Source organism: Pagrus major, chromosome 18 (assembly GCF_040436345.1).
Source record: "Pagrus major chromosome 18, Pma_NU_1.0".
Classification (NCBI taxonomy): Eukaryota; Metazoa; Chordata; class Actinopteri; order Spariformes; family Sparidae; genus Pagrus; species Pagrus major.
The window spans coordinates 35651964-35666892 of NC_133232.1; the positions used below are offsets into that span (position 1 = coordinate 35651964).

At 39.6% G+C, this 14929-nt stretch overlaps 1 protein-coding gene and 1 long non-coding RNA gene across 9 annotated transcripts in view; one reads left to right on the forward strand and one right to left on the reverse strand.

Moving 5' to 3' along the window:
- LOC141013825 (uncharacterized) overlaps nucleotides 1–2345 on the forward strand; it is a 54005-nt gene extending 51660 nt beyond the window's left edge. For all 6 annotated transcript variants that reach the window (XR_012180453.1, XR_012180455.1, XR_012180451.1 and 3 more), the window contains 2 exons: nucleotides 1090–1145; nucleotides 1263–2345. This is a non-coding gene — a long non-coding RNA (uncharacterized lncRNA). The remainder of the gene's footprint in view (nucleotides 1–1089; nucleotides 1146–1262) is intronic.
- The window catches only part of LOC141013822 (teneurin-3), a 218128-nt gene that overhangs the window by 46730 nt on the left and 156469 nt on the right, over nucleotides 1–14929 (reverse strand). For all 3 annotated transcript variants that reach the window (XM_073487698.1, XM_073487696.1, XM_073487697.1), the window contains 4 exons: nucleotides 14364–14465; nucleotides 11174–11368; nucleotides 9877–10077; nucleotides 4161–4346 (listed from right to left, as the gene is read on the reverse strand). In XM_073487698.1, coding sequence (XP_073343799.1) covers nucleotides 4161–4346; nucleotides 9877–10077; nucleotides 11174–11368; nucleotides 14364–14465 — 684 coding nt within the window. The remainder of the gene's footprint in view (nucleotides 1–4160; nucleotides 4347–9876; nucleotides 10078–11173; nucleotides 11369–14363; nucleotides 14466–14929) is intronic.

Sequence of the window (14929 nt, forward strand, 5' to 3'; positions counted from 1 at the left end):
ACAGAGAGCGGGGAGGGATTGTTCGTGACAATCTCCCTTGGGGGGGTAGTGGTTCAATTTACCTTTATATCCTATCTTGACTGCTCCTATTACACAACCGAGGAAAGGGAAACATTTGGAAAAGAAAATTACTTATCTCTGTGGTGGCAGAGTGCTAAGACTGACAAACACATTTACTTATTGTAACTTACAGGGAAGCACAAAAAAAAAGTGGAAACGGTCGCTGGCATAAAGCTGATGTACCTGCCATGTTGGTTTTAAATATTTTGAGAAAAAAAAAGAAGCTCTGCAGGTAGTATTTCCCTCAAGATTACCGTTGTCTTCAGCACGTTTTCTTTTTTTTTTTGCTTCTGCTCTAATTTAAAAAAACTCTCCACTGTGCATGTAAATCACAGTGGTAGCTAATATTAAGCATGAGTGACAGGATATGACTGGAAAGCTGCGAGCTCAGCCACTTTTTTTTTTTTAAAACAGAGTTCACTTTTTTTTTTTAAAAGCAAGGATCATAAAAAAAACATCTTACAAGAAGACTTAAATTCTCAAGCAAAGTGAAAAAAGTGTTTTTTCTTTTACCTGATACTCTCGAATCCAGGGCTATACATGTAAGCCAAGAGGGGAGTTGGAGAGAGACAGATAGGTAGGAAGACAGGCATACAGACATAAAATAGAGAAGAGAACGGATGTAAGTGGGAGTTAGGCACAGAAATGCAAATAGAAACAACAAGTAGAAAATTGGTTTGAAAGGGAAAGAGAGACAACAGAGACAGAAGCTGCAGATTTAGAGGAGTAGATTCATAGTTTAGCTACAGTAAGAGGGGAAAGAAACTTGAAGTGTAGATGTTAATTAAAGCAGCGAGTGATTAATCAGAATTATAGATGCTTCCATGGTCAAAATCACCACATTTCTTCTGTCAGATGGTGATTATAATTCTGTCCATAGGAAGCAACTAAAATGAAATTCAGCATCTTGAGCTCAGTGAAATATTCATCCCTCCTTCTGCTTTTCTTTAGCGAAACAAGATGGGCTATCTCAAAGCAGAGCACTGTTTCTCTTGATATGTGAGTGTAATAACACTCTTTTGTTTTCAGAGTATATGAGCCAGTTTCATCTGCTTCAAAACATTTCACTGTCTGCTTGTCAGGAGGTATGTAGTCTCAGCCTCATTCTAATATGAACGCATCATGAAGCAGCATACTAAACTACTTTCTCTCTCTCTTTTTTTTCTCTTTTTCTTTCAATTTTGCCGTCATCTCCACTCCAGTGATTTCAACAACTGCACGGCGATGGACCAGCAGTACACTAAGGCGAATCAAAAACACCTTAGTGGTAAACTGCATTGCTGAGAAAGCGGTGACAATGGGTTAAGCCTTGCATATAAAACAGGATCTGGATGCTTGTGACAAAAGAATGGCCGAGGAAGTCCTCTATTCAAGCTCTGGCCATGTAATGTGATTAAAAGGCGCTTTGTGCAAATGGCAGTCATTCAGAGTTTGAAAGACAAAATAAGCTCCCGGTTCTCCAAGAAAAGGTAACGCACTGCCTATTCATCCCCACTGCATCCAAAAGCAAGGAGTTACTTTCCTGACAGGAGCCTTAAACAGGAGGGAAGAAAAGGGAAAATGGATGGTGCAAAGTCTGCCCTGCGGAGGGAAAGATTAATAAGATCAGGAATGTGACCCCTCCAACAACTCCCTCACTGCAATCTCCTCCCCCAGAGATGGAGCCACGCTGTGGGCCGGGGATTGCTGATGAGAGAACTTGTAAATACATAATTAGGGTTCAATAGTTTGGAGTGCCAGATCTTTGTTTCACAGGGAATATGGCGTCATTGAGAGGTTGGAGATGACACTTGGGGGAATGGTGTTTGACGCGGCGTGTCAAGGTTTAACTACAGGACCTTTGACAGGGGGTAAGATGTCGAGGAAGTTTGAGTTAAAGGTCAATAGGAAGTGACATCTCAGAACTCATTATCCTCATTAATGCCAGGTGAAGCACTGCCATTTCAGAAAAATGATATTCCAAAGAGGCCTACCCGTGGCTTTTCGGCTCCCTAAATACCTGCCCTTGACTCGCTAATACAGGAGCATCACTTCAGCAGTCTAAAAGGTGGAATATCTAAATGGATGATGGAAAAATTACAAAGTTGATGTGAAGTGTTGCAAAAAGAAAGAGAGGAGAAAAGGGAATGATTGCAAGGATATACATCAGGTTTTCTCATTTCATTTTTGTGGGAGAGATGCAGGTTACAGATTACCGTAAAAATTTACAACATTTTGATATAATTGCATTGTTTTTCTGTGGAGACACTCTGTATTGCCACAAATAAATACTAGTTTAACTCATAGTCATTTCATTCAAACCTCTACGTTTGCCACAATGCCTGGTGGTAGGCAGAGAGAAACCTGCTGCTGATCAGGAGGTGATGCTGCAAAATGGAGAAGCTGAATTGTTAATATGTTTAGTAATGCAACCCTGATTCCAAAAGAGGTTTGACGCTGAGTAAAATGAAAACAGGATGCAATCATTTGCAAACAACAACACTTCTATCCTTTATACGATCAAGTGTTTCACAGAGCGCTGAACCTCGCCCCATCCTTGCTTGTGAACGACTGTGAAGCTGTTATTTATTTATGTATTTTCAAAATACACACATCAGGAACATCAGGATCTGTACACATGCATTAATATATAGAGAGGTGTCAGAGCGACGGGGCTGCCCTGTTATCAGGCATCCCCGAGCAGTTGGGGGGTTTGGTGCCTTGCTCAAGGGTACCTCAGCAGCGCTCAGGAGGTGAACTGGCACCTCTCCAGAAACCTGTCCAGTGCCAAGCTACTGCCAAGACGGAGCTACTGCCGCCCCACAATAAGCAAATTACAAAAATGCAATGAAGCTGATGAGGTCAGACACTGAATATATTGTCCTTGTACTGTTTTCATTTGAGTACATGTCAAAAAGATATATTTATATGTATATATATACATATATATATATATATATATATATATATATATATATATATATACATTTATATGTATATATATATATATATATATATATATATATATATATATATATATATATTTATATGTATATATATACATATATATATATATATATATATATTTATATGTATATATATACATATATATATATATATATATATATATATATATTACATATATATATATATATATATATATATATATATGTATAAAAGAAATATTTTTTTTTAATATTCACAGCGTCCCAATTTTTTGGAATCAGGGTTGTAGTCACCATGGCGAGTACTTAAGTAAAATAAATAAATAAATAAATAAATAAATAATACCTGGAATTAAATTAAAAGTAAATTAAAAGTGTTATCCTGCAAGAGGAGGAAAATTCTACTGATTTTAACACCTTAAAAAAAATCTTATTGGAGCGACGGACTATTAAATCATCCATCTTTGCTCACTACAGCACAGGTGTGGTACTTCTTTTTAAAAAACAAAAATGTGAAATCAATTATCGATTATCATTATCAGCTGAAATAAATCCATATCATGCATCCCTATTATATTTTTAATAACATTTTTGCACATCATGTGAAGCATTTTATTGTTGCATCTGGTTGAGGTCATAATCAAAAAAAAAAAAAAATGATGATCATTTGATTTTAAATGTAAATTATTAATCAGCAGAGTAAATAATAATATTAGTAGACTAAGAATAATGCGTTAAAGTAACATAAAATGGAAATACTCCAAGTACATGCAGTTCATGTACATGCAGTTCATGTACTTGGAGTTACTCTCCACCAGTGAGTGTTGCTGACCAACATTCAGAAAAAACACAAAAAGAAGGATCCCGTCCACCACGTTGATTCAGTGATGTCTGGAAACTGAACTGCAAGAAAGACATCAGTTTACTTCTAAACACTGAAAATATCACCAACAAGCACTTATCACTAGTGTGCCATGTAAAGGTACTTGTTTAGAGCAGGTAGGCAGCGGCTGAAGTGTGTCATGATCTGCTTGAAACTGCTCTGAGTACACTGACATTCACACTCCACAGATGCCCTTTTAAGCCTGTCCATAACACATTTCCTCTGTAGCTGGTGCCCTTCTGTCAAGTGTGTGTGGGTGTACAGTACTGCATGCATGTGTCACCGTGGCTCACCGATGGTGCAGTGTTCACCCGTCCAGCCCTGGTGGCAGTCACACTTGCCCTCTCGGCAGACTCCGTGGTCGATGCAGCGTGGGTGACAGTCCCTCTGCTCACATTCTGGTCCTGTCCAGCCTTCCTCGCACTGACACACACCACTGATGCATGAGCCGTGGGGACCACAGTCCACCACGCACACCTCTGTCATGAAAGAGAGAGCCATGGAGACATGTAGCTTCTGTTCTGTGAAAAAGAGCCTTTTTTTCTTGCGTACTGTTGTATTTTTGTATTCTGTGTAGATGCATCTGCCACTGCTGAAAAATGCTCTGATGTGTGCAGAGAAGTGTTGGCTCCATCGGTTAAAGTGGGGCAATAAGTTTAACTGCAAACAAGGCACGTTTGCAACGCTTCTCCTGAAAAAATGTGTCGAAGAAAATCCTCAAAATATAAAAGGATGAAAAAAAAAAAGCTGGAACGTATGATAATACTCCATCGGAGGAGACTTGAATTTACTGCCATATATTAAAGGGTTTTTTTTACATGGGAAAATATCAGGAATTTACTGCTTTCTCTTAATTTATGGATCCCAAAACACTTTCTTTTTTAAATGTGTGTAAAGCTGGACACATATCAGAGCATTAAAACAAAATCCCCAATCAACTTTTATTTGGCTACCACTGTGCCAAAATACACAATAAATAGTTCAGAAGGACAAAAAAAAAAGATAAATCTTCCTCTAGAAAGTATTAAATTAATTTTGATATAGAGTCTTATTACTTTTATGGCTTCCAGCAATAATAAAGTGCCTTAAATTCTCAGTGCTTGACATTTAATCTGTAAACCACGCACTCCACAACACAGCACAGCACAGCCACACAGTACCGTCAGCCTGCGTCCATGTTGGAGGGCACATGAAGAGATAAAACATCAACACACCGTGCATTGTTCTGTGTCCTTATGATGGCAGCTGGATAATATCTGACTCAGTTTACATCTATTTTATGTAAAGAAAAGCTACTAAGCAACAAAATCAGGAGGACTTTAATTAGCTTATCAACAAACAGGTGCAATCAGTGTAACAACCGCTTTTCTCCATCTGAAATGACATCAAAGCTTATCACACATTATATAAAAATATATATATATTTATATCTACACAAAGTATTTCTCTGTATAATTACAGGGGAATAATAGAAAAGGCTTTTTTTTTGTTCCCACCACCATGTAAGAGCGACACAGGTTATTATTGTATTTTTTTTCTGTTTCTGCAGCCACTTTAACTCATCTTTATCAAAGACTCCGGTAATTTCACAGGCCACTTTATTTCTACATGAGTGCAGGCACCATAAAATGAGACAAAACCTGTCATCACTCAAAAAGTCGTAAGTCAGCGCACAAGAACAGTAAAGCACAACAATTACTTTGTGCATCTAAAAACCTCCCAAACAACCACTTTTCAGGTTTTACATATTCCGGAGGCTCATTTGCGTGGAGTCTTGGCAGACAGAGGCGAGGGTTATGATTTCCAAGCAGGTCCTTATGTCTGGACTCAGAGATGTTGGATCGACATCTTTTCTACAAGTACGGAGGATCGGAAACAGCAGAACAGCTGCTAGGAATCTGTGTTATCTTCAGAAAAAGTGAAATTCAAAAGATTGAATCCATGGGTGGTAAGTAAGTCAGTCTGTACCGGGCTAAAGCTAACGCTCAACAAGCTGTGGCTGCTCTTGTGAGAGAATAAGAAATGTTCATTTACTGGAACGAAGAGCTTCGATCAAAGCTGTTGAACAGAAGAGCCATAAAGCTTTCCGCTGCAACAATAGTCGTCAGTGTGCTCGAGGAAAGTAGCTCAAGTATGTCCTCAAATTTTAAGTGACGAGATGCTCCAGGAAATCTTTAGAGCCCCTTAACCAAAAAAGTTTGGGCCTTTTTAAAAACTTGGTGTGGCTGCGGGGAAAGCAAATTAGCCAAGAGACATAATTCTGTGCCCAAAATGTAACAAGTCACAGATTAAAATATCTGCTCATTTTGTTCATGTATTTTTTTTTTTAAGCCAATCTACCCCCGCTGCCTCAGCCACACTCCCTCTTTTAGCCGTCTGTTTCCAGCTCTCTGAATAGAGTTTTTCTTCGATTGAGAGACCTTGGATGGTTCTGATTAAGTCGAGCCGACACTGTAGAATATTAAGCATGCCTCTGGAGGGGAGTCATTCGATTCCAAAGGGATACCTCCTTCCCATAGAATCTATGCAATCAATTTTTCATTAGCGCAAAAGTGTTTATCTGCCTTTAACATGCCCCTGACTCGAGCTGGATAGGGGTTGTGGGCGGTCGATCCATGCTGCTTGCTTGTTAATTAAAGTTTATTTAATTGAAGACGAAACGCAGCATTAATTAAGACGGAGTTCTCCACCCACCCAGGTGGGTAAACTCCTCAACTTTCGGACTGCGCCGAGGCCAGCCTCGTCAGTTCCTTTATTGACATTCGCGAGATATCTTGCTGAGTGAGACGATTGTGTCTGGAATTTTAAAAACATTAACAGAATAACAAATGACTTCTCTTAAAAAAAGAAAATAAAATAAACTGAGGCACAAAGGAAAGAAAAAATCCCCCTTCGCCAAAAACAATTCTTCTCAGGCAGCGACCGCTGCGGCTGCATGCTGCTTCAAAAGGTCTGCGCTCACATCTATCATCTCAAACGCACCATCCAGCCTCCTTATGGTTTCATTTCCAACTGAACTTCCGTCAAGTCGAATACAACTGACAGCATTTTACTTTTCTACTGACAGAAACAAACTGCAACTTCTGCTTTTAATTGTTCAACTCAGTATGGCCATTGTGCTTCTGTCTGGGGTTTAACACACAGAGAATGAGTCTATTCTGAGGGGGGAAACGGGGCATAAATCACCTGAAGCTCATGCACAGATAACAGATGGGAGGGGCCAGCCTTTGAACTAACATGTCACCTACCTGTGTCGAAAGGCAAACCCTCTGAATACAAAGCTGGTAACAAATGACCGAGCTCGGCCTGCGCAGATGTGAATAAACAATCGGCTCCTCTCCTCTATAAAACCTGAGACGCCCATAAAACACACTCACATTTTTAGGAAATGACTCCTCACAAGTCTTTGAGTCAATTTGAAAAAAACAAGAACACATTTGTGTTTTCAATTTATACAGGAAACATATGCTCGGGTGCACGAGAGTAAAGTGCGGCGCCAAAGCTTTGTTGTCGACATATGGTGTGTTTCAAAGCCGCACGTGCCACAAGTGTTGATTACCAAACTTTAAGGTTGTGATCACACCCACAGTCCAACACATAATGAAGCAGACTGTTATTTGTTCATTTAGGTTCAAAATAGAAAACTGCAAGCTAATCAAAACTTCTGACAATTGTTGCACAAGTTAAAGCAAAATTACAGATTTGTTTTTTATTCATGTGCTAATCATACTGTGGTAGAGAATACAAAACACACGGAGCAGGAACAGCAGTCCAGACTGAGGCTCTTTCTTTTGTTATCCAACACTATATCAAGCATGAGTGACTCCTGGCTATCAGATGTCAACATCTGTCTCCTCGTGCCCGTGAAATCTTTTGTTTTGGCTTTGTTACCTGCAGTCAGCTCGGGTTACTTTCTTACTCCGGCTTGAAGAAGAGACTTTTTGAGGCATTTCAGTGTCTGTGTCGAGCAAAACACATAAATGCTGCTGGTCTCACAGATAAAAGACTTACAGACGAAGTCTTAACGCGCTCGTTGTCCACACATCCTCCTCGTCATAAGAATGCTCTCTTTTCATCGTGCCGTTCATTCGTTGGTAAAAATATAAACACATCTCAATAATTTTCGCCCCATCATACCAAAGTAAAACTTCACTGAAGGTGAAACAGGACAGATGCAACGTAGAGCTCATTAAACAGTGCTGACAGTACTTGAACATGTATGAATAGCTCATGAGATGGAAAAACTTCAGTCAGTCAGGCTCCCATTCATCATCTTTGGAGCACATCCAGACTCCTCAATTAATAATTTTGTTTCCTTCATGTGCACCTATGGGGAGAAGCTGTAGCTCATTCAAATATCCATTTTTCTCAAAGAGCTTCACTTCAAAATGTGACATATTCATTTAGGAAAACAAATTGTTGTTGAATGTTCAATACATTTTTTAACCGAGATGATTAATAACTTAAAATTGTGATTTATTAAACAGCATTAAAGATTAATGCGTATGTCACACTTTTACTCAAGTTTTCTTAGATACAAAATCTGAATAATTATACTTTAAATTCTTTAATAAGACATCCACATTTAGAGATAATGTACTGTATAAGATAGATCTTTTATTTCAACCTACAGCCAGATAATAACTGCATATACTGCACATCTGCTGTTGTAGACACCTGGTGTCTGCAGTGTCTGTGCACAGTGAAGGGAGCTTATAGAAAGTAAATAGAGAGACTTTGGTGCCAATTACTTGTTAGAGAAACTCAAACACTTTCCAACAAAAACAGAAATTAAAAAAAAAACCCACATGCACTTTAGAACCGACTGCTCTGTTTGCAAGGATTTCTGAAATGAATGACGAAGGAATGAATGAAATAAAAGACCATGCAGATTACAACTCTAAGTAGATTAATTAATATGCCCTTTTAATTCTCTTAAAGTCAACGAGTCGACTTTGAAAATGTCCAGCTTTGTCGGCCTCAGTGGTCGCATTAGTATCAAATGACTAAAGACACAAAGATAGTTGCATTTCTGTGTAAACAAGACCTAATGCCGGCAGAATAATGAGACAGAAGCTGAAACAACAAGCCGATTAATCTATTAGTCAATGGACTAATGGACTGACTCTGGTTTGCTAATCAATTCGTTTGAGTTTGATTGTTTGAGTAATTTTTCAAATTAGAAAGCCAAATGTGACTCATTCCAGCTTCTCAAATATGAAGATTTGTTCATTTTCTTTGTTATATGTGATTGTCAATATCATCGGCAATTTAAAGTGTTAAAGTGTGATGGGCTATTTTCTGACATACAGACAATTAGAAAATTTCTGAATTTTTTTTGTCAGATTAAAGGGGCTCTATGCAACAATTTGTAGTAATTTACATGCATTAATCACTTTTTTATTGGACATATGTGAGCGGATTATAACGTGACGTGAAAAAATGAGACTTTCCTGTCTCTCTCGGTGTAGAAGGCTGTAGAAGCCTGTGGATGATTTGTTAAAGTTGTTTCATGCTGCTGGACTGTTGATTTCTTTGTGAAGGACTCGGGTCGGGTTTTCCGCGACAGTCTAAAAGGATGTGACTTTACGCCTCTCTCCACTGCGCTAACAGAGAGCAACAGTAGCTAATGTTTTTTAAGTATTCTTTTGGCCTTTTTGTGGCTTTATTGACAGGACAGCTTGAGAGATGACAGGAAATGGAGTGAGAGAGTGGGGGGAAGGCATGCAGCAGAGGGCCACAGGTCAGACTCAAACCCTGGGCCGCTGCAGCGAGGACAGAGCCTCTGTACATGAGTCACACCCTCTACCAACTGAGCTACTGGGGCGCCCGACAGTAGCTAATGTTAGTTGAGAAATGGAGTCTACTAACGTACTTTAACGGCCAGCGAAGTACCACAGAGCTCCTTTAACTGATAATAAAATAATCCTTAGTCGCAGCCCTAAGTCACATGAAAAGGCCACACAAAACAGCTTGATGTGATGAAAATAAAAGGAAACGTGTTCTGACCTATGGAGCAGTCGGCCCCTGTCCAGTTGGTCTCGCAGACGCAGGTCCCTGAGTCGGTGTTGAAGGTGCCATGGCTGGAGCACTGCTCTGGACAAGTGCTCTTCAGAATCTCACAGCTGATCCCTCCCCAGCCCGGGTTGCAGTGGCACTCACCATGATGACAGGCTCCGTGACCGGAGCACATCGGGTCCACACAGTCCACTGAGGACACACACAGCGAGGGCGACAGCGATGTTAGTTTACCACTTCTAGACAGGATATCAAACCTACTTATTTACCCTGGCCACTTCGACTCTGCTACCGGCCAAAATCTTTTTTTTTTCTGCGAGTGAGTGGAAGTGCTCCAGTGCCAGATGATGGCTGGTGGGCCACAGCTGAACATTTTGCAGCATTTAGCGGTGGCTGGTAGTAATTTTCCACCCTGTGTTCAACCAGCTCCTCTGCGGTATATTATAGGGTTCTTCCAATATCCTGACAGCATAATTATGCTCCATTATAGGCACTAGGAAAAAGAGCACAATTAGTGTCTAGACAGATATAATCAATTATTATTAACAATTTGCAGATCAACTTGCTGATCTAAGTTAATAATTGGCAATTATGACCAACACAATCATCCCATTACTAACGAGGGATCATTTGCGACAAACCTTATTGTGCTTCATTTGGAGCTGATTGTTCTGTGCATTTCCATATATACGTACATGGACACTGATATTGATCGTTCACCTGAGCCAATTAATCACACAAGTGAGCCTGGAACTACAAATACAACAGCCTCCCTTCTATGGTTCCTTCCCATATTGCTGTAACCTCATCGAAAACCACAATATATTCATTCAGTGAACTCAACAGCCCCTCCACATGTAAGGTCAACCACACATGTAAATCTGAGCTGATAATTGCTTTTTGTCCGCATGAGGATCAATAAAGTTAAATGCACTGAAGTGAAGGGGGAGGTGGGAACCGTTGACAAGAGAGAAGAACAGGCTCTATAAACAGGGGAACAGATGTGATTGACTGATCGATTTGAACAGGTGTCTTCTACTGTGGAGCGTTCCAATAGGTGACTGCATCAATGGGCCCTGTGCACAATCTGTTCCAGCTTGTACCCTCGCGTGGTTTAAACACTAAGAGGGAGTTAATTTATACACACGGTATCAATAACAGCATCCAAAGCATTATCTGCTCGGTGGAGTTGAAAACAGCGATTGTTTCACCAATGGACTGTGTCGATTCCTCCGGAGCTTCACACATAAATACGTTGCATCTTGCTGCTTCCAATCCAATCATTCACCTTGTTCACAGTTGGGTCCTTTGTGGCCGGTGTTGCACACACAGTTACCCGCCACGCACAATCCGTGTCCGCCGCATTGAGGATCGATACACTGGGAGGCAGGTACGTCACACTCGGTGCCCTTCCAGCCACTGTAGCACTGACAGCGCCCCCTGGTGTATTGTCCGTTACCGCTGCACAGGACCGGGCAGGCAGCTGTGGAAAGACAGAGAATTAATTTTTAAAATTGCAAAATGTGAGAATATAACTGATTCTGATATTACTTTTGTAAAGTCGATGTCAAATTATCTTCAATCATGTCTCAACTTAGATATATTGCAGCTGTGTTCCATTATTAAAGGAATGCTTCAACGTTTTAGGAAATTGGCCTTTTGAGTTTCATGGCGAGAATTAGATGTGAAGATTCATCCCACTCTTACATCTTCTTAAAAAAAATGTTTTATCTTTTATTCCCAGTGAGTGAACAGTAACCAGCACCAGTTGGTAAGTATAGCAGCAGACTGAGTGTTCTCATATTCCCTATCTCTTCCCTCAATCCCCCCCCACACACACAAGTGAATAAAACAAAGCATGGAAAAAAACCAGCACACCCGTTCAGACACACATGTTGTGTGGGTGTGAAACAGAAGAACACAATGAGGCGAAAACAAAACAAAAACAGCTACCGAGTTGTAAGAAACAATAACATAATAAGTCCATAATTTACGATGTCCCTATTTACAGAGACTCAGGGCCAGAAATGGTTCATGTCCATTATTGATCAACTCTTGGAATGTGGTTTGTTTTTCTCAAGTAATGAAATAACGGGAACCAAAGGTTTTTCTGAAAAATATGTTCAAAGTTATATTTTTATAGAGTTCATTTAGAAATATCTAGTCCAGGAACAGCTAAAAAAGTCAGAGTAGACTTATTTTTCCAAGACAGGAGAATACATTTCTCAGCAAAGTGTGTTAGTAAAACCAATGTCAGGTGTGGTGAGGTAACAGAAGCTGCCTCTCAGCACCTCTTAAGCTCACTAATTGACTAATTGTTAGATCTTGTTAGTTTAATCTGCACAAAACACGAGGAACAAAAACAACAATTAGCCGCTTTACACAGGATTATGCGCTGGACTATTTCTTATATGGGACACGAGAGTCTAATCTACCTTTTCATTTAACTCTTTAGCAATTGTAGCTTGTAGACTTACCAGCCACATTGCATTATTATTTTTTCACAGGTCTGTTCATGCACATTATCTTTATCAGTTCTCTAATCACACAGATAGCTTTGGTTTTTATGTGCCCAGATTTTGACATATCCATCTGTGAGATTTTGGCCGTCGCTGCAATACAATGGCAGCGTTAAATGACTGCATTAATAAATGTTTTCAACAGTTTTTCTTTGGGACCATTTTTGGTTAAAAGTTGCTTCACTGATTCCCACAAAGCTTTTTACACGGCAAATGAAAAGCAATTTTCCAAATTAATAAAAGCAGTAGTGCAGATCCAAAAACTTGTTGATATCCAAGTTTGTTTATTTGGATCCCAATTAGTTACTGTACTTAAAAAGTAGCTACTCTTCTCAGGGTCTGCATGAAAATCATTGAATACAGACTATAAGACTTAATGTAAAACACAAACCACTAAGACTGGATAGCTCTGCACATCCCTATCATATCTTCATAAACAGGAACAAAAAATATATATTGTTCTACACTATTCCCTTCTGTAAACAAATACAATCTTAACTTTTATTTAACCATGTTGTTTTACTTTCTGAAATCAGAAAACATGGTACAAGCTTCTGCTGACTGCCGTGTAGAATAATAATGTCTATCCAGAAAGAAAGATTGGTGACTATAAAGTATTTCTGGGGTTTTAGTCATGATCATATTTCTAATAAAACGCACTAGAGAACAATGCAACCTACTTTTTTACACTTAACCAAGCCAAACGATTATTCATTGAACAGTGAAGAGCGATCGCTTTGTTCTACGCTAAATCTTTCATAATGTGTAAAACTGGGTATGATTCTCATTCTGACCAGAAATAAGAGCTAACCCTTCAGACATGCGTCTCTACCCGAGCGTTGCAAACTGTTGGCTCGGCATTGTACAAAGTTGATAACCCCGGGCCAGGGGCCGTGTGTGCAAACTGTGGCAAGTATGTGGTTTGAGATGCATATTGTGAATGTGCTGTATTCATGTGAGTGCTATTAAAACCTGAATGACATCAGCATACTTCACTGGAAAATGTCAAGATGCCTGAAAGGCCTCAATCAGAATATACTGTACATTGATTCATTGAATTGTTCTGTTCACTGAGTAGTACCCGACCCATACGGGCTTACAAGACACTAACAATAACAAGATAAAGATGGCCACATAACATCTCATAATATGCAGCGCCACAAATTCAAATGAAAGAGCGTCTCAGGGCATGCAAATCAATGAAAGAAAATGTGTTATTATGTTGGATACAGTGTTCTCCGTCTTAATAGCCGTGCGTTTCTATAAACCTGGCTAAGACATTGATCTCCTCCTTAAAGAGCCAACTCAACATATCACATTCAGACAAACAAAATAAATCAGGATTCAGATGGAATATGCTGTTTACATGACCCGTATCAAATTCTGCATTATCGTGGAATATCTTGAAAACATAGTCAATGATAAACAACATGTGGATTAATCAGAGAGAGAGAGGCAGGAGCACCTGACAGATACTGGATTTTTAAAGGCCGATTAGAGACTCACAAAGATCCCCTTACAGTATTTTGTCCAATATTGTTCTTGGCCTTTTTAAAATGAACATATATTATTGATGATTATCCCTTAAATTAGGTACATTCTATGATTGAAGGATGAACTCGTCAGTGCTCCCTGCTGTGTCTAAATTATCTCAAACTTACAGTATTAATGACATTTCTTCGATGGATTTCTTGTAATGAGTCGACATATAAGCCTTTATCAATAAATCTGCAGCAAGCTAATAAAGGCCAGCATATCATCAGCATAGACAATTTATCGAGCTAGCTGTACGAAATACCGTGATATATACTTTTTCAATGCTTTGGGCATCATACACAAAATTCCATTAACCTTCATTGTGCTGGGGTAACTGACCCGCAGTCATCCCAAATTAAAAAAAGAATCCAATCATGTGCTGAATGGACAGAATAAGAGTTAATATATGAGCTTAATAATTACCTCTGGAACAGTACGGCCCTATGAATCCTGGGAAGCAGTGACAGGATCCCGCCACACACTCTCCGTTCCCGTAACAGTTGTGTGTGCACTCCGTGACAGAATCTGTGGGTGAGGCGGTGAGCAAGTCCAACTATTAATAACTCATCAGGTTGTCATATTAGAGCAAATCTAAAAAATTCCTCCACAATATAATATTTGACAACTGCACAGTTTAAGAAATACTGCAAGACATCCTAGATACTAACTTATCCCCTCCCCCCCTGCATGGATATGGATATCCTCGTATCAGGCATGGCATACATTTACAGCTATTTGTCCATGTCCCACTAAGGTCTAAGCCTCCATAACATGTATACTGGAGGCTGACTGTTCCCGTCTAAGCCATGTTAAGTAAAAGCCACACAGGCATTTTAAATTAGACCAAATAATTCCATTCCTTTGGCACATTTTCTCTTCCTCCTGTCTTCTCCACCGCCTCATCCTCCCCCCCTCAACCCCTTGAATGACTGATCATGCCCACACAAGCCATGCAATCTCCTGAGTGTTTACAGCTCAAATCCTCTCTG